This window comes from Prunus mume, linkage group LG5 (genome assembly GCF_029339155.1).
Source record: "Prunus mume cultivar Tortuosa linkage group LG5, ASM2933915v1, whole genome shotgun sequence".
Classification (NCBI taxonomy): domain Eukaryota; kingdom Viridiplantae; phylum Streptophyta; class Magnoliopsida; order Rosales; family Rosaceae; genus Prunus; species Prunus mume.
The window spans coordinates 6153019-6178692 of record NC_142702.1 but is presented as its reverse complement, the minus strand read 5'-3'; the positions used below and the strand labels follow the sequence as shown (position 1 = coordinate 6178692).

The window sequence follows — 25674 nt, the reverse complement described above, 5'->3', positions numbered from 1 at the left end:
TATGCCCAATTATGACTCCTCGTGCATAGGTGATGTTTTCTCCTGACTGAAGGCTAAATGCATAAAATGCTATATAGGGGTGACATTGTGTCACGCTCTCCACCACCCTTGGTGCTTACACCCTTATGGCATTAAATGAGCATCCTTATGACATTGGAGGTAGTCATAAGGGTGGGCATGGGATTGTTGAAGGACAATTTATGTCTCTGAGGGAATGGACTTCCCGAGGACAGTAAGAACACATGAGGCCATTAGTATTGCACATCGTTGTGAAGAGTGAGGTCAACATATGGCATTCACTATGCCGTCAACAAGCGAGGCATTTGACAATACTTGGTGGACTTGGCTTGGGGTTCAGCCTTGTCTAATATGGAAGGAAGATATTCAATATGTCGGTACGTCTGTCTAATATGCAATGCATAGATGATTATGTGGGACATTCGGAATACATATGTCGCCAAGGCTTGGGCGACATGAGAGTGTGATAGCTTGCGTGTATAGCTTGAGGATGTGAGATATCTTGGCTACTAACAGAATGACCAACATAAGTGTGGGTAAAACGATGACGTGTTGGATCGTTATGTCTTGACTTGGGAAATGAGCGAGCCACAAATGGGGCATGTGACGTGGTCGATGCACTTGACGTGTCTTATGTAATGCTTGATGGAAGGGCATCGAGGGTTCGTTGTTGGATGCGGGATGATTGTATTGTCACAAGGTAGTGTGACTCGTTGTCTGGCTATGGGGCATGACGCATACGGGAGACGACACTTGATGGTGAACCTCTCGCGGAGTTGTGAGAGTCATAAATATCATGAAGATAGAAGAAGGCTAACTGGGATTCGAAGGGATCCTGGGCCTCACGGGACGTGCTTGGAGCGGCTGCTTTCTCATCCTGTGACACAAGGCACGTTGAAAGTGTGTATTCTTTCTGGTTTTCAGATTTTCAGTCTTAAAACCTCTCTCTCTCTCTCTCTATTGAAAGTGGTCTCGCCATTGCAAACAACTTTTAGATTTGGTGTTGCAAGCGAAGAGGAGCTGCTTCAATTTTTGGGTAACCTTTTCATTTTGGGTAATTAGCTTCCTATCCTCCTCGGTGCCCCAATTAGTTCTTGTTTGTATCTCATATGCTGTTTTGAGGTTGCTGGTGAATTGTAAGAGGAGATGTTTCAATTTCAGTAATGCGTGTTATGCTATTATTACATAGTTCTTCTTATAGCCTTTTCCTTTTCTATGGATTGTGCTTACCATTCAGAATTGTATCCTTTTTAGTTTTTTTAATTTTTTTATTGTTGTAAATGTGCCAATTTGATCCTATAACATGTTGCCCAGTCATTAAATACATCTTATAGGGTTGGCCCTCAAAATTTTATAAATAGATGGCCCTCAAAACAAAGTCTAAACTAAAATATGGTGAATCACTAGTTTTTCTTTGGGGCTTTTACTTGTTATATAGTTGCACATGCATGGACACATGCATAATATGTAATTTCTTCTTTTCAAACTTCAATTTGATTGCTTCTATGATAAGTTTGGTGTTCTTAAAAATATTTTTTTCAATTATAAGTGCTGTGATGGAAGAAGGTGCAGGAGAAGCTACCATCTTCAAAGAAAGATTCGGCCGGAGAACTCCATGATATACTTATACAGATAATGAAACTAGAAGAGCTGTCATGGATGCATGTTTCGTTAATGTTGTTGCATTTTGAATTTGTGTGTTATCATTCCTCTTATTATTTTTTATCATTTCTAATAGAGGAAGCTTAGCTATGTCTGAACTTTCTAAGAGTACTTATCCCAGTGGTTCAAGTTTTCTGTTCGAGATCTGGCATGTAAACAAACAAGTTAAAAATGTAGCAGGTAGCATCTAAGTATCTGAAACAAAGAAAAATAGAGCCCCTCATTTCCTAAACCGCTTTTCATTGGACTGCTTAAATGTTTCTTACTACTAGAATGACATTTACAGGAATCCATGGGAAAAGAAAAACTTTTTATAATGTAGGTGGCTTCTACCTGTATCTTAGCATTGATTTGTTGGGATATTCTAACATCTAGAATATAAGTCGGCTCACTATAACCATATCAATTTATTGATTATACAGTGCGAGAAATACAAGCATTGTGATGTATGTTCGTAACATATACAATGTCGGCATGGTTGTCTAGAGTGAGTGAAATATGGATCAAGTTGCAAGCAGGTCTAGGATTGTTGTCCACGTTGGAATAGGATCTTGATGTAGAATAACCCGTAGGTATTAAATTAATCACTTAACAATCGAACAGAGAATAATATAAGGGATTGAGGAGAAGAAATATAGATCGAAAGGATGAGACAAAGGGTAGAAACAGTAGAACAAAGAAGAATATAAGAGGTTGAGGAGAAGAAAATATAGATCGAAGGGATAAAATCAGAGAGTTCTAGGAAAAGGTTTACTCAACATTCAAATCTGAATTTTAAAGAACTACATGGGGGTATTTATAGTAAACTAAAACCCAGACATAATAGGATAAAAATCCCTTGCCTAAACAGAAACTCTAACCCAAATAAAATAGGAAATTTAAAACTAGAAATCTAGGAATCTGGAAAAGTAGAAATCCTACTAAAATTGGGAAAACTAGAGAATCTAGGAAACTAACAAATACATTAGGAAACTAATAAATTTAGGTCCTATATGACAGGACCTGCCCCGAATTTCTCGGAACCTGGGATGAATCCTGGAAATCCCGACATCACACCGATGCCGGCCTCACTTCTGAACTACATCCTCTTTTCCAAAATTAAGGAAAAAGAGTACGAGACTTTCTGCCAAAATTTCGGCAGTCTCCCTTGTAAATTGAGCATTTCCCAAAATTTTCAACCTGCATAAAACACATTTAATATCACCAATCGGCAGCATGCACAAGATAATTTCATTCAATTCACATAATCGGCCTCCGACCTTCTAATAATCCGAAACAAAACTACCAACAGAGCTCTTAAGTCAAGTAATACCTTAACCAAGATAGATAATAAACTCAAACGTAATTATGAATGCCAAATGCAATTTTCATCATGAGATAATTAACAACCAACCACAATCACAAGTAGATTAAGGACATGGTCCAAATCTTCATTTACAGCATATATATATATATATATATATATATATCAACTGCCTGCATGCATTAAATTATATCTTAGAAAAACAAGTGTCATATCATTCTGGCCTCAGGCACCAACAAACTGAATAAAACATTCTGCTAATAAAACTCATCTCAACTTCCATAATATCAATAGTACCTTGGTAATCTCAAAGATTCCAACTCATGGCTGCACCTTGTAACACTAGGCTACCTATGTACCCTTACTGAGGGATCAAGTCACACGTAGTTCTTCCAACAAAAATCCTGGTTCCAACCACATACAATCCATTACAGATACGAAATAATAGACTGTAGAATTTATCCCTTTTCCTTTTCTTTAAAACATTCACACGCCAAAAAAGCAACGCCACGTATGAGACCTGATAGTCACATATTCTTCTCATACGCTGGAAAATTCAACGCCACATATGGGAAGTGTCTCACACGCCGGAAAATCCAACGCCGCGTGTGAGACCTAACAATCACATAATCTTCCCATACGCCAGAAAATCCAACGCCACGTATGGGAAATGCCTCACACGTCGGAAAATCCAACGCCACGTGTGAGACGTGATAATCATATATTCTTCCCATACTTCGGAAAATTTCCAATTTAAATTCAAATAACAATTAAGACTCGTTCACAAGGTTATCCTAATACTTTTCGAATGGTGAAACCACCTCGGAAGACTCACGGTCAACCGAGGGGTCAAACTATCCAAACTTGGTCAAACAGGCCCACAGGGCCCACGACCTCCAAATTATGATATGAAAGTTCCTATGGGTTCTACAAGGTTTAGAATAGACGTCCTGCAAGTTTGGTCCCGATCGAACGGTTGGATCGCTCGCGATCGCACGATCGGACGGTTATTGTAAAACACAAACTTCAAGTTATTAAATCGAAAGAGCTCCAATTCACGATCTGCGAATTCCCACACGATTCTAGGAGTGCCTAGATCACCATATATAAATTTCAAAATGATCAAACGGTTCCAATAGTCACGATCTGCGAATTCCTACACGATGCGAAATCCGTTCGATAGTCCAACGACATCCGAATTGAAATCCGAGCACACCTACGCACTCGTGAGGACCAGGAGATTACATTGGGACACAATGCCCTTTTTATTGCCGCGTGCAGCAGCGTGGGTGTCAAAGCGAATACGCTTGTGGAAAATCTCAAAATCACGGCTTAAGACTCCTATCCTATGTGTTCCCTATTTGGAACCACTTTTGTTTTCGGATCTACCTCGAAAAGTAACCAGAAGTGGCTGGAATCACGATCCCAAAACCGACTGAAATCCAATTTGAAAATCAAGCTACCTAAGCTTAAAATTGATGCAATCCTACCCAACCATCAGCTAGATTATGAAGAATGGATGAATTTTCATACATTGATCAGCAAAAATGGCGGCCGGATGAGAGAGATCGGAGAAGGCGAAGTTTCGAGCGAAAACCACCTAAAAGTCACGTTTCTGGCGGTGGAGGCGGCCGATGTTGGGAAGGGCGGGTCTTGACGGCCGAGTTGAACCGGTCCTTTTGGCATCGGTCCCGTCCGTTGCCATGGAGTTGGCCGGAGTTTCGAAGAGAGAGAAAGAGTGGGCTGTCGTCGGGGAGAGAGAGAGTGTGCGGAGAGAGAGAGAGAGTGTGCGGAGAGAGAGAGAAATCAAATTTTATCAAACCCTTTTCACAAAAATTATGATTATGCCACTGAGGGTATTTTGATCATAACTTTTTCGGGCCCACTACGTGTCTACGGACTCATCTTGCCGTGCTCTATGCAACGGTACAATCGAAATTCCCAAATTCCTTCCCGATAAAAAAGTAAACTTTAAACCTAATAAAATATTTTAGGGACAAAATGGTTTTTTATCTGAATAAATTAATAGTTACCAATTTATTTAGGACCGGGTCGTTACACTATGCATCCTGCATCATTCTCTCCCTATGAAAAGAACTCGACTCCAATGAGTAAACAACCACAAAATGTAAATTAATGATGATAACGCAGACTACAAGTATGAATAATAGGGGACAAATTTCAACAATCATCGATATCAGGATCATAGACACCTTCGAGAGGCTCCACAATCTGACAAAGCTCACTAGCGGGAAGCGTTGATAGTTAAAGTTCGAATGGAAATATTCAATGCGAGTATTAGTTGAAATAGCCGATCCTTTGTTAGGTGGTGGTGCAAGAGGGTTAGATGGTCTTGAAAACCCCGTCTGCATACCCGTATTGGGAAGAGTTTGGTTGGCGGTTGCAAGTTGCCTAGAATATCCTGAATGTTGTGGCGACAAATATGTCTCAGCATCCAAGCTTGGCAATAGGCGTCCTCCAACACATCTGGATGTGACCTACTTACCTTGTGTTTGGGATCATCCCTAAGGCCATGAATAAAATGAGAAACTGTAACTGCGAGTTCTTCCTGCAGAAAAGATGGAAGGTATTGTTCTCGAAGTTTCAATTTCATCTCATCCCATAAAATCACAGGGTTTGGCTAAACTCTTTACTCTTTATTGTGTGAGTTTCCATTTGAACACACACATGCATTAGTGTAATCCTTTTTATTTGTTCAGTCATCTAATGTTCTTAACTAATCCTTTTTTATATGTTTTCGATTAGCAGTCAATTAGTGGTTTGGGAAAGCTGTATACTCTTGGAAATATTTTGGATGATTTTGTGTGTCAAAGGCATGGGCCATATTCTTATGAACGGGTTGAATTGGGCACTTATCCCTTCTGTGAATGGTAAATTTGTGTTTTTATTAGATGTGTACTGTGAGTATCTTGCCTGATGAATCACTTATGAGCGATCTCATTCTGGAAGATTATTAAGACTTGGTTTTATTTTGGATTCAATAAAGATGTTTTTGTATCTCAGAATTCAAAGACAATAAAGATGGATTATATTATCTCAATTACAATAAAAATTGTGAAGTTTTAAAAGCTAAATCGAGTGAGAAAAAGATTAGAAGTGTAGGAACGTCCACTAGGTTATGACATGAATGTTTAGGGCACATTTCAAAAGAAAGAATGAAAATTCTTGTTAAAGAACAAATCTTGCCATTAATGACTTTCGGTGACGATGAAGTTTGTATTGAATGTGTTAAAGGAAAACTCACTAAGACTAAAAGGAAAGGTGCAGTAGTGATCTTTTAGAAATCATCCATACAAACAATAGTGGACCATTCCCTCATCAGACAATTGATGGAAATCGCTATTTCATCACCTTTATAGATGATTATTCTCGTTTTGGTTATCTATATCTCATAGCAGAAAAGTCTCAAGCTTTTACAGTTTTCAAAAAATTTCAAACTGAAGTACAAAGACAACTTGAGAAAGAGATCAAAATTATGAGATCAAGCATAAAGGGTAAATATTATGGATGTTTGATGAAGGAGGAAAACATGCTAAACCTTTTTACTAGGTATCTGTAAGAAAATGGAATCGCTGCTCAGTACACAACACCAGGAATTCTGCAGAATGGTGTGGTGAGAGAAGAAATCGAACTTTGAAGGACATGGTTCTTAGCAAGATTTCCAAAACTGATTTGCCTACGCTTTTTGAGAGAGACGATCAAAACAACAAACTATAGAGTGGATGGTAACTCCGTACCTAAGACATTTTTCCAAAATTTGGACTTATAGAGAGTCTAACCTGCGACATCTTCATGTATGGGGTTGCAAGGCTGAAGCTAGAATCTATAACCCTTAAGAGAAGAAGCTCGATCCTAAAACGATTAGCTGTCATTTTATAGGTTATCCCACAAGGTCAAAGGGTTTTAGATTTTATTATCCAAATTATGATACCCGAATTGTTGAGACTGGTTGTGCAAAGTTTATAGAGCATGAGGAGAATGCCACTAGGAATGAAGATTTTATTTTCGAAGAAGAATGTGATGTAGTTGTGCTCGAGAATGATGAACAAGATGTTACACCCTTGATTCTTTGAAGTGAAACTGTATTGGAACCACCTGAGTTTGAAGAACCAGTTTATCAACAAGAACAAGCTGTCGAGAATCCTGAGCTAGATAATCCACAAGAACCAGTGCAACCAAGGAGATCTTACAGACCAAGAAGATCCACAACAAATTCAGATTATGTGCAATTACAAGAAGCAGATTTTGACATTAGAGATGAAGCTGATCCAACAAGTTTTAAAGAAGCTATGGAGAGTCAGAATGCAGACAAATAGAAGGAAGCAATGTTGAATGAACTCGAAAGCATGAAGAATAATTAAGTATGAGAATCAGTTGAACCTCACAAGAGCCAGAAATTGGTATGCTCGAAATGGGTATTTAAAACAAAGAAGGATAAAGATGGAAGAATCGAAAGATTTAAGACTAGATTGGTAGCAAAAGGATTCACCCAAAGGGAGGGAATTGACTAGACTGGGATGTTTTCTCCAGTTTCCACCAAAAAATTCTTTTCGCATCATTATGACCTACTTTTACATCAAATGGATGTAAAAACTGTTTTCCTGAATGGTGAACTTGAAGAAGAAAATTTTATGAAGCAACCCAAAGGGTTTGCAAAGTAGAGAAAAAAGCATATGGTTTGCAAACTTGGCAAGGCAATTTATGGACTAAAGCAAGCAAGCACGAGGTGGTATTTCAAATTCCATTAAATTGTTTGATCTTTTGGTTTTAAAGAGAACATAGCCGATCAATGCATTTATTTGAAGAAGTGTGGAAGCTGATTTACTTTTCTAGTGGTGTATGTTGATGATATACTTTTGGCTACAAATGAGCACAATTTATGGAAAGAGGCTAAATAACTATTTTCAAACAATTTTGAGATGAAGGATTTGGGAGAAGCCGTTTTGTGTTAGGCATTGAAATTCAGAGAAACTAAGCTGGAGGTCTCTTAGGCCTGTCGCAGAAAACATACATTGAAAGGATACTCAAGTGTTTTGACATGAGTATGTGTTATGGACAGAAAGTTCCGCTAGCTAAAAGAGATTTAACGAAGGAGCATTGCCCAAGAATAAAGAAGAAGAAGATTCTGGACAACAAAGGCTTATATGTTGATTTACAAATGCACAGAGAATTTAGAGCTTGTTGGTAATGCTGATGCGAATCTTGGAAAAGCAGAGGATGATTACATCTCTACTTTTGGTTTTCTTTTCAAGATGGCAGGAGCAGCTGGTGCTTGGAAGAGTGCTAAACAATCTGGTGTTTCTAGTTCAACCCACTATGCCAAAATTCACTTTCCGCGACACTACATAGGCATTGGCGAAATGAAATACGGATGCTGTTTGTATATTAGACATTGGTTTTATAAATAATAAGACTAAAAGTATATAAAGGCATCAGCACAAATTTTTGGTTTTTCCTACCGATGCCATTGATTATACTTAGCATATGTGACAGAAATATACTGATGCGTAAAATGATTGTGCGAAAAATAAATTTAAGCGCCACATTTAGCTCCGATGCCAAAAGCTTAGTTGACCGCTACAGTGATTTTTCGCTAAAAAATTTCAATCCCTCGTGAATATTTCAGATTCCCCCCACTCTCACCAAAAATTTCCCTCTCATCTCTCATGATACCCAATCACAGAGTCACTCTGAGCTCTCATCCTTCTCACCTTCAAACTCCATCTCTTCTCTCTCGCGATACCCCCAGTCACCATAAACCCTCTCTCGCTGTACCCACAATGTTTTCCTAATACACAGGTTGCTATGAAGCCACTTCTCATGCAGTATGACCAAGGAATTTATTAAAGACATTAAGTAATGGACTCGATTTCTAGACAAATACAGATATATAATGACAACACTGCGGCTGCTTTTCACTACGTGAACAACAAGATGTCATTTGGACTTCAACATATTGACAGAAAATGTATAATAATGAGGGAGAAGGTAGCAGACAAACTAGTCAGGTTTGATCATATCAGAACTCAAGATATGATTGCATATCTGTTCACAAAGTTTTTGCCTTCAAAAGCTTTTCTGAGGCATGTTGAGAGCATGAGATTATTTCCTAGCTTTGATGCTGCAATCTAGTGGAAGTCTTGTTCCCATTATGATATTTTACTAGTTTGTTTATTTTGTTGTTTTCTAGATTGAGGGATTTGCATTTATGGATGTTAATTTGTTTGACAGTTTTATTTATTATTGAATAAATTCTACCATTTTGACTATTTAGCTGTTTAAACTTATTATGCAATTTTGTTTATGCATCTGAGTTTATGGTCTCTTTTAAGATACTATAGTTTTAATAACATTGCGGATTGACTCTTGCTACGTCGTAAAGGGGTACATGTACTGAAAAGCATAAAGATTCACATTACGGATCAGTACATATTAAGGTTCACATTTGTAGGTGCTTCATGTGTTTTGAGATTGCATTATGTGATTATAGATGACATGTTTTTAATAAAGAGAGCAGTGTTTGTCTATAGTTCATTTTGTCTAATCACTTTTCACTGTAGCTTGAGGGGAATGACTTAACTGTTTTAAACTCGTGGCCAATAAAGATTATCAAACCTTTTGGAATACAGAAACTTAGTGCTCTAGTGCTTGATCTAGTCGGAGAATGTTATGTTTTCCTATTTAGATTGATGCACTAGATACTAAGTTATATTATGTTTTGATAAGAGTTTAAATTAAGTTATACCTTGAGGCCCAAAACCTTATGGAATAAGGAAGGGTTTTGAAGCCTATTAATGGGTCCTATTTATTTCCTTTTTTGTGAGAACCGTTTTGGTAGGCTTGGAAGATTAGTCAAGTCGCCCCTCGGTGATGAGTAGAGACGACTTGACCTAGTCCTATATAAGGTAAGGCCCTGCTCTCATCAGACACGTTCTCTAACCCTAATCTCATCATAAAGAGAGAGCTGAAGCATATTCTGAGAGAGAGCAAAAGTCTTGAGCCGTTCCTGTGCTTGCTGGGATTGTTGTTGCTACTGATTGAATGAGTTCAGAGGTCGTGTACTCAAGAAAGGTGGCTTCAGGTATGTTTTTACGTATTTCAGATTGTGTGAAAGATCTTGAACATGTATATAAAGAAATCTAACACAGTGCTCCTTTCCCTGTTCATGAGGTGTTAGTGGAGGAAGGCGAATGATTGAATTTTCTTTCTTTTCCCTCCCTTTAAACACAGAGAATGGATTCAATAAGGTTACTACAAAATTTTCTTCCACAGCTGCTAGCCATCCTTTTGAAGAACCACAAAATCTCATATTCTTCTTGGACATTCTTATTTGCAAATTCAGAACCTTATCATTCATAAGTTTGTATGAGCAGCACTGTGTTAGATCAAGCGCATTGGAGTTGTCATCTTAGCGAGTTTACTTTCATTATCCTTTGCTACAGAATGCCACGACTTACAAATAACACTGAATCGTAAAGAGTCTAATGGTGATACTAATAACTCCAGAACTGAATCTAAAAGGTGCTTAGGCAAGTTTTCCCAATATGAGAACACAAAGAAAAATTAAATTAGAGAGATGAATTTCAATAGGTTCATACAATTTGAGTTATGGAAAAATAGAATATCATAATAAAAACATCTTTCACTTTCTGCTAAAGATTGGAGGATGGTAAAATAAATACATTAATTACAAAAAATAGTGTTTGTTTGGAAAACATACCTGGATTCATGATTTCAAACCCTAGAAGAAGGATCCTTTCGATTTTGTTTAGAAAACGAAAAGCTTTCATCTATATATATATATATATATATATATTGTATTCTAGTACTCCTTTGAAGAATAGGATTTTATTAGACTTAGGAAACTGTTGTCTATTGGAATTAGGAAACCCACGTACCTTCCTTAGAATTTCGACAGGTAAATTGTAAATAGTAAAATTCCCAAATAGTTACTTTTTCCACAAATAATTAAAAAAAGCTTTTTAGATCCAAATCTCGATCGACTGGGATTTGCTCTCTTTATTAGGGGTGGGCGGTCCAATTCTCACCTCAAATCAGAACCGGAACCAATACTATTTAACAGGTTTGGTTCGGTCCGATTTAGGCAAAAACAATTTCAAAAATTGGCTGGTTCGATTCTGACCGATTCCGGTTTTGAACTGGATTATTAATTTATTATTAATTTAAAAAAAATTTAAAATTTAAATTAAATTTTTTTATAAAAAATTATAATAAATAACTTATTTTTTTTAGCTTAAAAATTAACAAATAATCCAATTCATACTTTCATAAATTTTTTGAAGTTGAACTTAGAAAAATAGTGATTATAAAATTTAAAATATGGCATTAGATTTTAAAAATTTGTAAAAAAAAAAAATGACCAGTCCGGTTCGGTGTGGTGAGGTGTAAAACCGGAACCAAAACCGGTTGGAACCATTTCGGTGTGATTTGTTGATTTTTTTTCTCAATGGGTTTTTTTTCCACCGATTCGGTTAGATGTTCTGGTTTTCCGGTCCCGATGCCCACCCCTACTCTTTATCTCTTTCAGAACCCGTTGCCTGCCGGGACTTGTGCTTGAAGATACCAAACCCAACTCAACCTCAACAGCGGTCAAAACTCGCCGTTTCACTTGCTTTCCTCCTCTACATTTTTGAGTCCCGTGATTCTCTCTCTCACTCATTTAAGCTCAATGCTCTGTTTGGTTGCTGAGAAAAACTGAGGTAAACAATTCGGACATGCTTCTTCTGATTCTCCAGTTTCATTTTCTTCTCTGAAATCATAGCCGCCGAACGGAAACGGATCTTCTCTTATGCTTCTAAGAAATGGAGCCCCGTCTTTAAGTTTCATTTTCTTTTCTTTTCACACAGAGCAAGCTATGCCACTCTGTGAAGCTTGAGTTTTCCTGTTTTGGGGTATTTGTCAGGTAGCAGAGTTGGAATAAATTTCAGATGGAAGAGTAAGTCTTGCTTTTTATTTTGAAAGAATTTTGCTTTGCTGAAACAACAAAAAGAAAACTTCAATTTGGTAATGGAATGTAGGGAGAATGCCGTGGAGCTTTTGCAACGGTATCGTCGGGACAGGCGAATACTTCTGGATTTTATACTTGCCGGTAGCTTAATAAAGAAGGTGATAATGCCTCCTGGTGCGGTTACTCTAGATGTGGATCTAGGCCAAGTTAGTGTTTATTATGTGCTCAATTGTGCTAAGAAAGGTGGTTTATCTGGTTTGTTTATTGTTGATTTCGACTATTGGTTTTGTTAGGTTTCTTTCTTTACATATATAGACACCATTTTTGTTATGTAGGTGGAATGCTTGAACTCTCGGAAGCTATTAGAGACTACCATGACCATACTGGGTTACCCCAGATGGTAAGTGCAATTTAAGACATGATTAGTGAATTATTCTCATGTTGATTAGTGAAAACTTTTGTCAGCTTTGGAGTTCAAATCTGGTTGGAGATTTAGTGTTGTTATTACCCCTTTTGTTTTTAATAATGTGGATCCAAATTAGGACCAATCAAGGAAATAGAATTCCCAATTAATAGTCTTTCCTCCTGCAGCTCCTGTGCTCATTATTTATGCTCATCTTTTCTGGGTTCTGGTTGATTTATATTTTTTGTTTTTTGTTTTGTAATTTGGATTAGGATAATCACAACAAAAATTTATTTTCTAATTAGTTATCTTTTGCGTATTATCAAGGTTAATTTCCTCTTGTTCCTGTTAATTTGTTTGCTTAAATTATACCCATTCTGTTAATTTTTCCACTTTACCAGAACAGTACAGGTTCTGCTGGTCAATTCTTTTTGGTTACAAATCCTGAGTTTTCCGGTTCTCCTCCAAAACGGGCACCACCACCTGTTCCGGACTTCGTGCCACCTCCTGTTCTAACTCTACCTCCTGGTGTCTTATCATCTATTCCTGACCTTGACTCATCTCCGGTTGCATCAAGTGTGTCAAAGTCCGAATCTTTTAACTACACACAAGCCTAAGAACTGACTGTAGATGATATTGAAGATTTCGAGGATATTGATGAGGCTGACAGTCTCCGGATTTCAAGAAGGATGCGAAACGATGCTACTGATCTTTCGCTTGGATTGCCTTCTTTTAAGACAGGTAATAGATTTTAAAGCCATTGAAATTGTATCAAAACTAAATTATGTAAAATTTCCCCTGCATGAAACTAGTCTAATTAATGACCTACACTTCCCACATGATGGCCCTTGGGTGTGGGCTCATGTGATAAAGAGGTAGGTGCGGATACATTAAATTTTGGCCTTAACTTATCGAACAAGAAAGGAAAGAAAAAAATCTAGAGAGAGTTAGCTCTCAAATAAAAAGTTGTGTACTTTGATATCATCATTCCTACTATCTTAACCAATACCAGCTTATATGCATACCATATAAATCTAGTCAAAGTACATTATACTTAACCATGAAAAACTACACTGAATTCAGTAGAAGTACCAGATTCAAATAGTACAATAAGCTTTGAATTTATGGTCATTGGTTGACTTTTTAATTCTAAACTAACTAGTAGTTGCTAGCTAGACTACTCGACGACGAATCGACAACCAATGCAAAACAGAGCTATGCATCAATAGGATTTCCCACATCATTTTTTTCCGAAACCTACTCTACTTGACATTCGAAAGAGAGACATGAAAAAGGAATACTACTTAAAGACCAACATAGTTAGGGCAATGGTCCCACCTCTAGATAGACACCCTATCCTCTACCGAGCAAACACACTTTAAATTCTGTATCATTAACCACATCTTGCGTAAGATTCTGATGATATTAATGGAATAATGGATTTGAAGATATTGGGTTTTGGAGATTTTCATGATGAATATTGATATTAATGGTCTGTTTCTTTTGCACAAGGAACGTTGGATATGGATGTTGGATACGTTGAAATGTAAATATTCTGGAAAGAGTAGACTGCAATATCGCCACCATGCTAAATGCACATACATGTAGATCAATGTATATATATTTACATACATTTTTTTCAAAGTTCTCCCAGATTGTTATACTCATATAGTGTGGTAGATTCATCATACAAGCATTTTTAATTTATGTATAACTCAAAGAGTAAAACATATCTCATATGACCCTTTGCTATGTTTCAGTCTATAACAACTGCCCAATTCGAGACCATGATTTTATTTTTAATTATTATTTATGTTTGGATGCATTTTTTAAAATATTTGGCATGTTAGGAAGTATTAAAGAGGTATAGAGTAATCTACAGGTATCCTATACAGATGCATCTGTCTGCTTTTTCCACATATTTGGCAATCAGTAGCAAAGACTGCATTCATAGCCCCTAGGATGATTGATGAAAGTTGACACTAAAAAGCATGGGATGGTTGTCATAATTTTTTTTCCCTCCTTTTCTTGTTTAGGTATCACAGAAGATGATCTCCGTGAAACTGCATATGAAGTCCTTTTGGCATGTGCTGGTGCTGCAGGGTATACTTTCATTTTCTTATTGGGTCTGCAAATATTTTTTGTTTTCTTGTAAATCAAGGAAATGCTGTTGTGATTGCTGGTCTATTTGTGTACTTAGTTTAGTTCTGACATGACACCATCCATGCTTGCATTCTCTCTGTCTGAACAGGGGTCTGATTGTGCCGTCAAAAGAGAAAAAGAAAGACAAAAGGTCCAAGCTGATGAGGAAACTTGGACGTAGTAGAAATGAAAATCCTTTGAGTCAGTCTCAACGAGCACCTGGATTGGTTGGTTTGTTGGAGACCATGCGTGTCCAGATGGAGGTATTTAGTAGTCATTTGCTTTTCAAATGGAGGTATTACCGCTCTATTTCTTCTCCCTTTTCCTCTCCTTTTATGGCATGCTTACTTAACTGGGAATGGTGTTCGAATTATTCCGATTCCAGACTTCCCCTGGGTTTACTAACACATGAGAAATCAAAATTTATGTGAGTTTTACATTAAAATTCGCAATCCAATAATTGAAAAACCATGAATTAGATTGATTAGGGGGGAATTTCTCGACTTCCCTGATTTATGACTTAAAGTAAGTAACATGCCATTAATGTTCAATTAATTTGTGTTATTAAAAATGGAAGACCGAGGGGTTGGAACTCCTCCATCATCCCGAATGGGTGTATTGATTTTGAGGAGTAGTTTGTAAAACTTTCAAATAAGCGGTGTTTGATAAGCATTGGAGATGAATGATATTTATAAATGATAGTTACAAATATGATAGAAGGCATTATTAAGCTTCCTAAATAAGATTACTTTTAGAAATTATTTAATCATTGTTTAGTTCTGTTGGTTACCTTATACAGTAAAATACGTAACACCGTACAGATTATCCGGCGTCTTAGTCCTGACAGTACCAGACCCATGATAGTAGTAAGGTTAATACAATAGGAAGAACTACATTACAATCAAATTGAAATAGTCCAGTTCAGTCCAGCATATTAAATGAGAGCACATATGGTAGAATACTTAAGAACTATGTGAGCACAAAGGAGGACTGCATGGCATGTTTTTCTTTTGAAACCGGAGGGTTAATTACTAAGACTAAAAGGCTGAGCGTCATGTATAAGCTTATTAGTTCACTGGAGAATGGACCATATTGTAAACAATCATCTGGTTGTGCTAGTTCCAAGTCATGTGCTGTTGCATAATTTTTCTTTATCGTAGCCCAGCAATACAAGATTTGGTACATGCATATGTTAATCTTGTATGCATTACTGGCTGTCACTTCAAGCTGCTATCCACTGTAAAATTTTATAAGTGGGTCAGTTGTTTCTTTCCTTGTTCGGGTCCCCACTGAATGTATTCATCTTATTGTGACCCTTTCTGTACCTCATTATTGGTTTGTAATTGATGTGGCGTCAGCCAGAGGGGTTCTGAAATCATTGCTGTCTTCAAATATGATTTTTTATGCAGTTTTGGTGAACTGTATTTCGTTGGATTCATATTGATTTAATGATTTCTTTTCCCGTACTCGTAAATGCAGATATCTGAGGCAATGGACATCAGAACTAGACAAGGGCTGCTTAATGCCCTAGCTGGAAAAGTGGGAAAAAGAATGGATGCCCTATTGGTTCCTCTGGAACTTCTCTGTTGTATTTCACAAACAGAATTTTCTGACAAGAAGGCGTATATACGGTGGCAGAAAAGGCAGGTAAGTTCTGTTCCTTACAATCTTTCATTTTGTGTTGATACGTTTTATTGGCCATGTAAATTTCCTATTTGGTGAAATTGGAAGGGTGACCATATTTGCACATGAGATCCAAATTGAGAAATTCTGATTTGTTTTCACAGTTGAATATGTTGGAGGAAGGGCTTCTTAATTTCCCTGCTGTTGGATTTGGGGAGTCTGGACGGAAGGCAAGTGAGTTTAGGATTCTTTTAGCAAAAATTGAAGAATCTGAGGTATATCTTCTGTTCGTCTAAATGGCTGGAATGCTCTCTATCACAATAATAGACAACTAAAATTTCCCTTACCCAATCATTTATTCTCTTAACTAACACGCGAAAACCATTTGTTCTACTTTATATAATTATAAGATTATAATGGAAATATTTGGGTCTTAAACCTTTTATTTGCTTTGGAAACACCAGAAATAGGGGCAGTGGGTTGTTAAACATTAGTGCAACTTGTGTTTTTCTTTGAGGGTGTATGTGGAATATGATGGAATTTTTGTGCATTTCTCTTGTATTTTTATCTCTTATTAAAAAGAATTCTACTGATCTTGTTTGGGTGTTAAACTTTTCTTCTCTCTCTCTCTCTCTCTCTCTCTCTCTCTCTCTCTCTGTGTTTTTGGTAAACAAGAAAAATAGAAAAAGAAGAAAATGACCTAAAGGCTACCCAGTCCCAGTCACTGTTTTACCATGTCAACTATGGCTCATGTGGCATATAGTTGGGCCTTAGGTGTTCTTTTGTTATAAACTAACAAATTAGCACCCGTTTCCTGTTTTACCACCATGTGAACTCCGGCCCATAATTTTTTATAATAATGATTTATTTTATAACTTGGTGGTTTCAGTCAAATTTGGTACTTAAAATATTTGGTCTACATTTCAAGCATGTTTCCATCTCAATTTTTTGCATGTTGCTTTTGGTATAATTATATTTGTTTTGTTTTTCATTTCGCCCCCTTTCCTTTCTCTTTTGATTGTAGTTTCTTCCACCTTCCACAGGTGAACTCCAACGAACAGAATGCTTAAGATCTCTTCGAGAGATTGCCACTCCACTTGCTGAGAGGCCTGTTCGTGGTGACTTAACTGGTGAAGTATGTCACTGGGCAGATGGTTGTCACTTGAACATTAGACTGTATGAGAAACTGCTTCTCAGTGTCTTTGATATGTTAGCTGGGGGAAAGTTGACTGAGGTTAGTACTTTTGGTTCTTTGCCATGGCAACGCGGCTCTGTCAAAATCTACAAAAGAACTGCATTCATTTACATTGCCAAGTCACTTTCTGCTTGATTGGTTGGGTTTTAAAAGCTTTCTGGAGTTAGGATCTCCATTCTGTTTTAAAAGCTCTCAGATTTCAGAATTTGTTCTGTAAAATAAAATGTAGTTTTGGTTTACTTCATAGTGATGTATGGTAGTTTAGGAAACTCAACCTTGGTTTTATGTGGTGGGCGCTAGGGTTGAAAGAATTATGGGTTTAAGGCTTGGAACTGTAGAAAGAAAGCTTTAGGGGTTGTAAATTAGTGGTGAAAAGGTTGAATCTTGATAGCTGAAATTGATGGAAATCTAAGAAGAATGCTCATTTTGTGATTGCTTATTTGGGGGCAAATATTGTGGAATGTGGGGATAGGTAGAGAATTAAGGTCTTGAAGAGATAAGAACAGAGAGAAGTCGGGGGTTGTTTTGCCAAGTTAAACAATACGAGAGAGAGAGAGAGAGAGAGAGAGAGATTACTGAAAATCTGAAAACCAAAAAGAACACACACTTTAAGTGTGCCTTGCCAGGGTAGCGGAAAAAGACTAAAAAGCCCCCATTGTGAAAAATAAATAAATCATTTTAAAAACTAACGAAAATCATTAAACAGCAAGAACGATGACGTAGAGGGAGACGAGAAAGAGAGAGCTCATTCTCTCTGTTTTAGCGCTTTGTAAACAGAGCGCAAAACTCACATCACACTAGGAAGAACGAACACTAATGCAGTTAGACATGAACTATATAAAGAGCTCTGAGCTCTCTCTCTCTCATTTCCAGTTCTTATTTCTCACAGAGAGAGAGAGAGAGAGAGAGAGAGAGAGACAAAATGTGAGAGCGAGCGAGCTAGAGAGAGAAGGTGAGAGCGAGTTAGAGAGAGAGAGAGAGGGAAGGCGAGAACGAGTTAGAGAGAGAGCGATGGAGTCGATTTCAAGGTAACTATTTGAATTTGATTACTATTTTCTCGCTCAATTTCAATTTATTGCATTGTTTAACTATTGCATGTCAATTTAATTTTGAATTAATGGAGCTTGAACTAGCTAATTTTCAATGTCTGATTTCTGGAGCTTGAACTAGCTAATTTTCAATATCTGATTTCTGGAGCTTGAAATTTTTAGTTTGAGAGGTGAGTGACAGAGAGCAAAAAAGTAGTTATCTTTTCTAACGGTAATTCTATGAATTTACTTTCTCTTAATTTCAGTTTCGCTGAGCTCAATTCGTGATCGGTAATTTTAAAGTTGATTATTACTTTCTTGCTCAATTTCAATTTATTGCCTCGTTTAACTATTGTATGTCAATTTAATTTTGAATTAATGGAGTTTGAACTAGCTAATTTTCAATGTGTGATTTCTAGAGCTTTCAATTTTTAGTTTGAGAGGTGGACCGATAGAGAGCAAAGTTATCTTTTGTAGTGGTAATTCTATGAATTTTCACTCTCTTAATTTCAGTTTCCATAATTTTAAGCCTGTCATTTTCAACCTGTTATTTGTAGGTTAATTCGTTGATTTTCAACTGGAGATGGAGAACCAAGAGCTTTTAGTGAATGAAAATGCCTGTGTAGAATGTGAAGGTTTGTCACATTTGGAAATGCAGCTCGAAACAAGAGCATTATATGCAATTCCACCCGGAGATACAAACTTCTGCTAAGAATGAGAAACGAAAGAAGAAAGCTGATAAAGATAAGGCTTGCAATTTGTGCACAAAGATGTTTACCTCTGCTGGTGATTTGTTCAACCACCAAAAGCATCATCGAGGTCGATTTCACACGGTGTGCACCAAGCCTAAATGTAAGAAGAAGTTTACTACTCAAAGTGATTATCAGAATCACTTGAAAGGGTGCAAATAGGCTGCTTTCTGTTTGCTGTGCTTGGTGTTGATTCATCTGGACACGCATGGTCTCCAACAAACCAACCAAACCAGCTGCTCGTTGAGACTGACGATTTTCATTTCTACTACGTCCAAGTTTCCTCATCAGCTTGGACCCCTTCAAGTGATTCTGATAATCACTTTCAGTAGTAAACTTCTTCTTGCATTTAGGTTTGGTGCACACCGTGTGAAATCAACCTCGATGATGCTTCTGGTGGTTGAACAAATCACCAGCAGAGGTAGACATCTTTGTGCACAAATTGCAAGCCTTATCTTTATCAGCTTTCTTATTTCGTTTCTCATTCTTAGCTGAAGTTTGTATCTTCGGGTGGAATTGCATATAATGCTCTTGTTTCTAAGCTGCATTTCCAAATGTGACCAAACCTTCACATTCTGCACAGGCATTTGCATTCACTAAAAGCTCTTGGTTCTCTATCTCCAGTTGAAAATCAATGAATTAACCTACAAATGACAGAGCTTAAAATTATGGAAACTGAAATTAAGAGAAAGTGAAAATTCATAGAATTACCACTACAAAAGATAACAACTTTGCTCTCTATCGGTACACCTCTCAAACTAAAAATTGAAAGCTCTAGAAATCACTCATTGAAAATTAGCTAGTTCAAGCTCCATTAATTCAAAATTAAATTGACATACAATGGTTAAATGAGGCAATAAATTGAAATTGAGCAAGAAAGTAATAATCAACTTTAAATTTACTGGTCACGAAATGAACGCTCCAGCGATACTAAAATTAAGAGAAAGTAAATTCATATAATTACCGCTAGAAAAGACTACTTTTTTGCTCTCTATCACTCACCTCTCAAACTAAAAATTTAAAGCTCCAGAAATCAAATATTGAAAATTAGCTAGTTCAAGCTCCAGAAATCAAACATTGAAAATTAGCTAGTTCAAGCTCCATTAATTCAAAATTAAATTGACATGCAATAGTTAAACGATGCAATAAATTGAAATTGAGCGAGAAAGTAGTAATCAAATTCAGATAGTTACCTTGAAATAGACTCCATCACTCTCTCTAACTCGCTCTCGCCTTCCCTCTCGCTCTCACATTCTGTCTCTCTCTGTGGGAAATGAGAGAGAGAGCTTAGAGCTCTTTATATAGTTCATGTCTAACTGCATTAGTGTGATGTGAGTTTCGCGCTCTGTTTACAAAGCGCTAAAACAGAGAGAATGAGCTCTCTCTTCTCGTCTCCCTCTACGTCGGCATTCTTGCTGTTTAATGATTTTCGTTAGTTTTTAAAATGATTTATTTATTTTTCACAATGAGGGCTTTTTAGCCTTTTTCCGCTACCCTGGCAAGGCACACTTAAAAGTGTGTGTTCTTTTTGGTTTTCAGATTTTCAGTCCTTTCTCTCTCAAGTGGTCTCGCCATTGCAAACAACTTTCAGATTTGGTGTTGCAAAGCGAAGAGGAGCTGCTTCATTATTTGGGTAACCTTTTCATTTTGGGTAATTAGCTTCCTAGGTGCCCCAATTAGTTTTTGTTTGTATCCCATTTGCTGTTTTGAGGTTGCTGGTGAATTGTAAGAGATGTTTCAATTTTTGTGATGTTAGTGTTATGCTATTATTACATACTTCTTCTTGCAGCCTTTTCCTTTTCTATGGATTCTGGTTACTGTTTAGAATTATATCCTTTTTTGTTTTTGTTTATTATTATTATTATTATTTATTATTGTAAATGTGCCAATTTGATCCTATAACATGTTGCCCAGTCATTAAATACATCTTATAGGCACGAAAGTTAGCCCTCAAAATTTTATAAATAGATGGCTCTCGAAACAAAGTCTAAACTAAAATATGGTGAATCACTAGTTTTTCTTTGGGGCTTTTACTTGTTATAATATGTAATTTCTTCTTCTTCAATTTGATTGCTTCTATGATAAGTTTGGTGTTCTTAGAAATATTTTTTTCAATATAAGTGCTGTGATGGAAGAGGGTGCAGGAGAAGCTACCATCTTTAAAGAAAGATCCTGCTGGAGAATTACATGATATACTTGTACAGATAATGAAACTAGAAGAGCTATGATGGATGCCTGTTTCGTTAATGTTGTTGCATTTTGAATTTGTGTGCTGTCATTCCTCTTATCATTTTTTATCATTTCTAACAGAGGAAGCTTAGCTTTGCCTGAACTTTCTAAGAGTACTTATCCCAATGGTCCAAGTTTTCTGTTCGAGATCTGGCATGTAAACAAACAAGTTAAAAATCTGTAGCAGGTAGCATCTAAGTATCCGAAACATCCTAAACCCCTTTCATTGGACTGCTTAAATGTTTCTTACTATCAGAATGGCATATACAGGATTCTATGGGAAAAGAAAACCTTTTATAATGTAGGTGGCTTCTACCTGTATCTTAGCATTGATCTGTTGGAATATTCTAACATCTAGAATATAAGTCGGCTCACTTAACCATATCAATTTATTGATTATACAATGACAGAAATACAAGCACTGTGATGTATGTTCGTAATATATACACACTGTCAGCATGGTTGTCTAGAGTGAGTGAAATATGGATCAAGTTGCAATACATGTATCTAAAATACTATAGTGAGTCATTTGTGCTGCTGGGATGTAAAATGCCCAGACTCCGTAGAATGTTAGTAAGTCTTTTTTATCATCACTTTTCCTCTGTTTCCAGTGTGTTTAGGCCTGCACACTTGTCTGCCTTCTATTATACTACTGGAAGGTAGCTATCTGTTAGACTTTCCTTCTTTAAAACCAAAAATAATAATAATAATTAATAACTGACTTTGATTCACTTTTGTTTTGGTTTGTTTTGTACTTCAGAAAATAGAAATGGACTTCTTTTCCATTGCTTGTATAGTTTGAGTTTGATTCAATAAAAGTTCCTTTCTTTTAATTAAAAAGAGAACGGAAAAGAAAAATCTCATCCTGCTTGATAACTGGAAGCAAGCAAGTCTAGGATTGCTGTCCCTGTTGGAATAGGATCTATTCTTAATTTGTTAGGAAGGAGTGCTCTGAAATTATGTTTGGCTAAACTCTTTACTCTTTATTGGGTGAGTTTCTATTTGTACACACACATGCATTATTGTAATCCATTTTATTTGTTCGGTCATCTAATGTTCTTATCTAATCCTTTTTTATATGTTTACTATTAGCAGTCAATCAGTGGTTTGGGAAAACTCTATGCTCTTGGAAATATTTTGGATGATTTTGTGTATCAAAGGCATGGGCCAGATTCTTATGAACGGGTTGAATTGGGCACTTATCCCTTCTGTGAATGGTAAATTTGTGTTTTTATTGGATGTGTACTGCAAGGCTCTTGCCTGATGAATCACTTCTGAGCGATCTCATTCTGGAACTCGTGTCCATACTTCCTCAAGATTGAAAAGACAACGGCTTAGGTAATGCCTTCTTCATTTCCAAAACGCATCAAACTGGAGGAGCTTGAGACTGTATTAGAGGGAAAATCAAATTGTGGCCTAGTTCCTGGGTGTCTCGTTCTTGACCCTTCAGCAAGCAGCTCAATTGCTTGTGTAATTTAAATAATTGATGAAGTGGCCTTTATTTCACATAACTTGGGTAGAAATATCTGGGAAATACCAGAAAGCAATATGTCTGAATCTGAGGAGAGGAGAAGATTGAATGCTGTCCAGATGAGTCTCCATCTCTTAAAGCTACAGATATCAGAACTATGTGGAATCCTGCTACTCTCTGTATGAATTTGATTTTTCCTGCTAATAGAATTTTACTTCCTGCTTTTGTTCATATGTGGTGCTGGTCTTAATTCAACATTCTATTAACTCATATAATAGGTTTTTTTTTCCTTTTTGGAAGCACCAATATGAACAGAAAATAGTAAAATTTTTGCTTGAATTAGTACATTTTTGTTGAATGCATTCATGTGGTTGATGTTTGCTTTCGTGTCTCTATTGAAGCACTGCTCCTTTAGTGTAATTAGTAGCATCATTCCTTCTTGTGGCAAATTGCTTATGATCTGAAGTTGACCATTACAAAGTTCAGAACTCTGGAATACTAATATTCTAATGTAATATACGTCCTTTGAAATCTCACCTTGTGTACTATATTCTAAATGATGTTCCTGGGTTTCGCAACACAAAATCTCTGTCGCAATTTTTTTTAAATTTTTTTAAATTCCAAACATGTATATAGGCGGATCTGAGGCGCAAAAGCTGCACCTCCTTCGCTGAAAAAGCTTTGGAGGTGCCTGAAAATGCCCCTCTGCTAATGCCCACAACAGCTATGGTATGTAAGCTCTATGAGGCGCCGTCAATGGCTTATTCCTCTCGAAGAAGAAGACCAAACCCTGACTCAACTTTGTTTTCCTCTAGGTTTTAAGTGAACGACGTATTGAGATGCGTGGGTTTTTTAATGAAACGATGTAGTCTGTTTCATACAATAAAGACACCACCATTTGGTTTGTAAAATCCCCAAAACTCTGCCTTATAATTTAATTCCATATAATCTCTACCATTTTCATTCACCCAATAGAATCACTGCACTTAGCATCTATTTTAATGTTTGGAACCTTGCCACTACTAAAGTCATTTAATGAAATCACAATTTATGACCACAAAATATATATATTATTATTACTGATTTGGCTCTCTTTGTATTTGTTTAATTGATAATTTGATATGCATTTCAATTAGATTAATTAAAATTAATTTTTTTAGATTTTTTTTATTTAGATTAATCTTCGTTAGATTCTAAAGGTATTTGGTTGTTTAATTATTTAATTATTTTTGTGTTTTTAGTCTTTTATTTATTGCCCCTTCCCTGAAAAATTTCTAGATCCGCCACTGTATATAGGGAGGGTTGTTCTATTATCTGTGAATATGCAAAGCAGTGATTATTCTTATTTGATATCCTGTGATAGGATTACAGCATTGTATAAAGTTTATATTCCTATTCATGATTTATCTTGAAAGGATTGAGTATGTTCATTTTATTTATTTAATATAAGGATTGAGTATGTTTACTGCAGTAAACCGTACTTCCCTGATGATATCCCAGTTTAGGGCTGGGAATTTAAACCGCTGAACAGGCTGAACCAGTTGATGCTGTAAATTTTCTTTATCCTTTTTCTTTTGCGCTACTAATTTCTTTCTTTTCACCTCATATGGCAAGCAGTTTCTTCCTTACTAATGTGGAGTTTGTTTGGAACAGGAATATTTGTAAACATTCCGTGGTGAATGGTTGGACACAACCAATACTGATGAACTCCAAACGCTAAGGAACAAATTCTGTCTGAAGGGCTAAAACTTCCCATTGTGTGAGTATGCTTCGTTTCTTTTCACCCACATTATATGATCTGATGATTTCGTTGGTTTTGGTTGTTTTGCTATCATCTTTATGTTTTCGTATTCATGTTTTGGAAATGCTTTAGAACTCCCTTTGCTGAACCTGTGTATTTTCACTGGAAACATGGCATTATATTTCAGGTTTTTGCTCCTTGTTAGTTTCACTTCCTTGACATGAAAAATGATAGTGGCTGCACTAATCCCGCTTAAGAGCAAGCCTGGAACTCCCCACTGCCTCTGATTACATAATAGCTTATGATGTGTTTGCAGTGGTACGCAATATTTCTGTGATCGGAGAGGCCTCATTATGAGGACAGAGTTTTTCTAAGCATTGGCCATTTATTGTGTACTCCGGATTGTCCTATCCTTGACAATAGGCCAAGAGATTGTGTTAGATGCGAGCGTTAGCACTTGAGAAAGCCTAATACGTTGAGAAACAAATGAAAACTTGCTTCTTAAGTAACCTGACTCCCAATCAAACAACTATATCCCAGGTGGGGAAATGTCTCAGATTGCTGGAATCAGAGACCTCACTATGAGGACATTAGTTTCGTATTGGTCATATATAAGATAAGTTTTGGTTCTCTTACAAAATGTATCTGCAAATTAAGTTGACACAAAATTGGCTCCTCTTTATAGCAAGTTGTTTGTTTTTGTGTCTGCTTTCATTTTCACGCTGAAGGCTAATTTGTTAAATTGTTTCCAAATCAACTACCAAGAAATTCAACCCACTGCTCACCCTAACTCAACACTTGAATGAGAGGACCCCATAATTTTATTTTTATTTGGGCTCCCCTGTATTTTGTATCTTTGTTTTGGAAATGAAGTTTCATTCCTTTCGATAAAAAATAAATAAATATATATATATATATATATATATATATATATCCGTTAGCAAATAGTAGAGTTACTACTTTACAAGAGAAGGAAACGACGAATTAAGAAAAGAACAATAATAAATATAGAAGTTTTTACAGTTGAAAGGTTGGCACAACCCAAATTGGAGGACGATTGGTCATCTTCTCTAGGGTCATAGCATCTTCGGCGTAAGGCCTTGATATGCTCTGATTTTTGA

General features: G+C 36.6%; 1 protein-coding gene across 6 annotated transcripts; it reads left to right on the top strand.

The window, feature by feature from the left end:
• Positions 1–11489: 11489 nt before the first annotated feature.
• LOC103330801 (protein unc-13 homolog) lies at positions 11490–25267 on the top strand. Of its 6 annotated transcripts, XM_089051570.1 has the most exons (14): positions 11490–11724; positions 11872–11960; positions 12043–12130; positions 12777–13116; positions 14412–14478; positions 14627–14780; positions 15997–16164; positions 16305–16415; positions 17165–17374; positions 20652–20763; positions 22437–23448; positions 24109–24361; positions 24466–24571; positions 24741–25267. In XM_089051570.1, exons 4-11 carry the CDS (start codon positions 13065–13067, stop codon positions 22484–22486), a joined length of 924 nt encoding a protein of 307 aa, XP_088907696.1. In that variant the 5' UTR covers positions 11490–11724; positions 11872–11960; positions 12043–12130; positions 12777–13064; the 3' UTR covers positions 22487–23448; positions 24109–24361; positions 24466–24571; positions 24741–25267. The 6 variants fall into 6 exon arrangements, with proteins under 6 accessions (XP_088907696.1, XP_088907698.1, XP_088907697.1 ...); XM_089051572.1 differs by lacking the exons at positions 11490–11724; positions 11872–11960; positions 12043–12130 and adding exons at positions 12138–12215; positions 12308–12372 and having other exon boundaries at positions 16305–16374; positions 17184–17374; XM_089051571.1 differs by lacking the exons at positions 11490–11724; positions 11872–11960; positions 12043–12130; positions 20652–20763 and adding exons at positions 12138–12215; positions 12308–12372.
• The last annotated feature ends 407 nt before the right edge of the window (positions 25268–25674 follow it).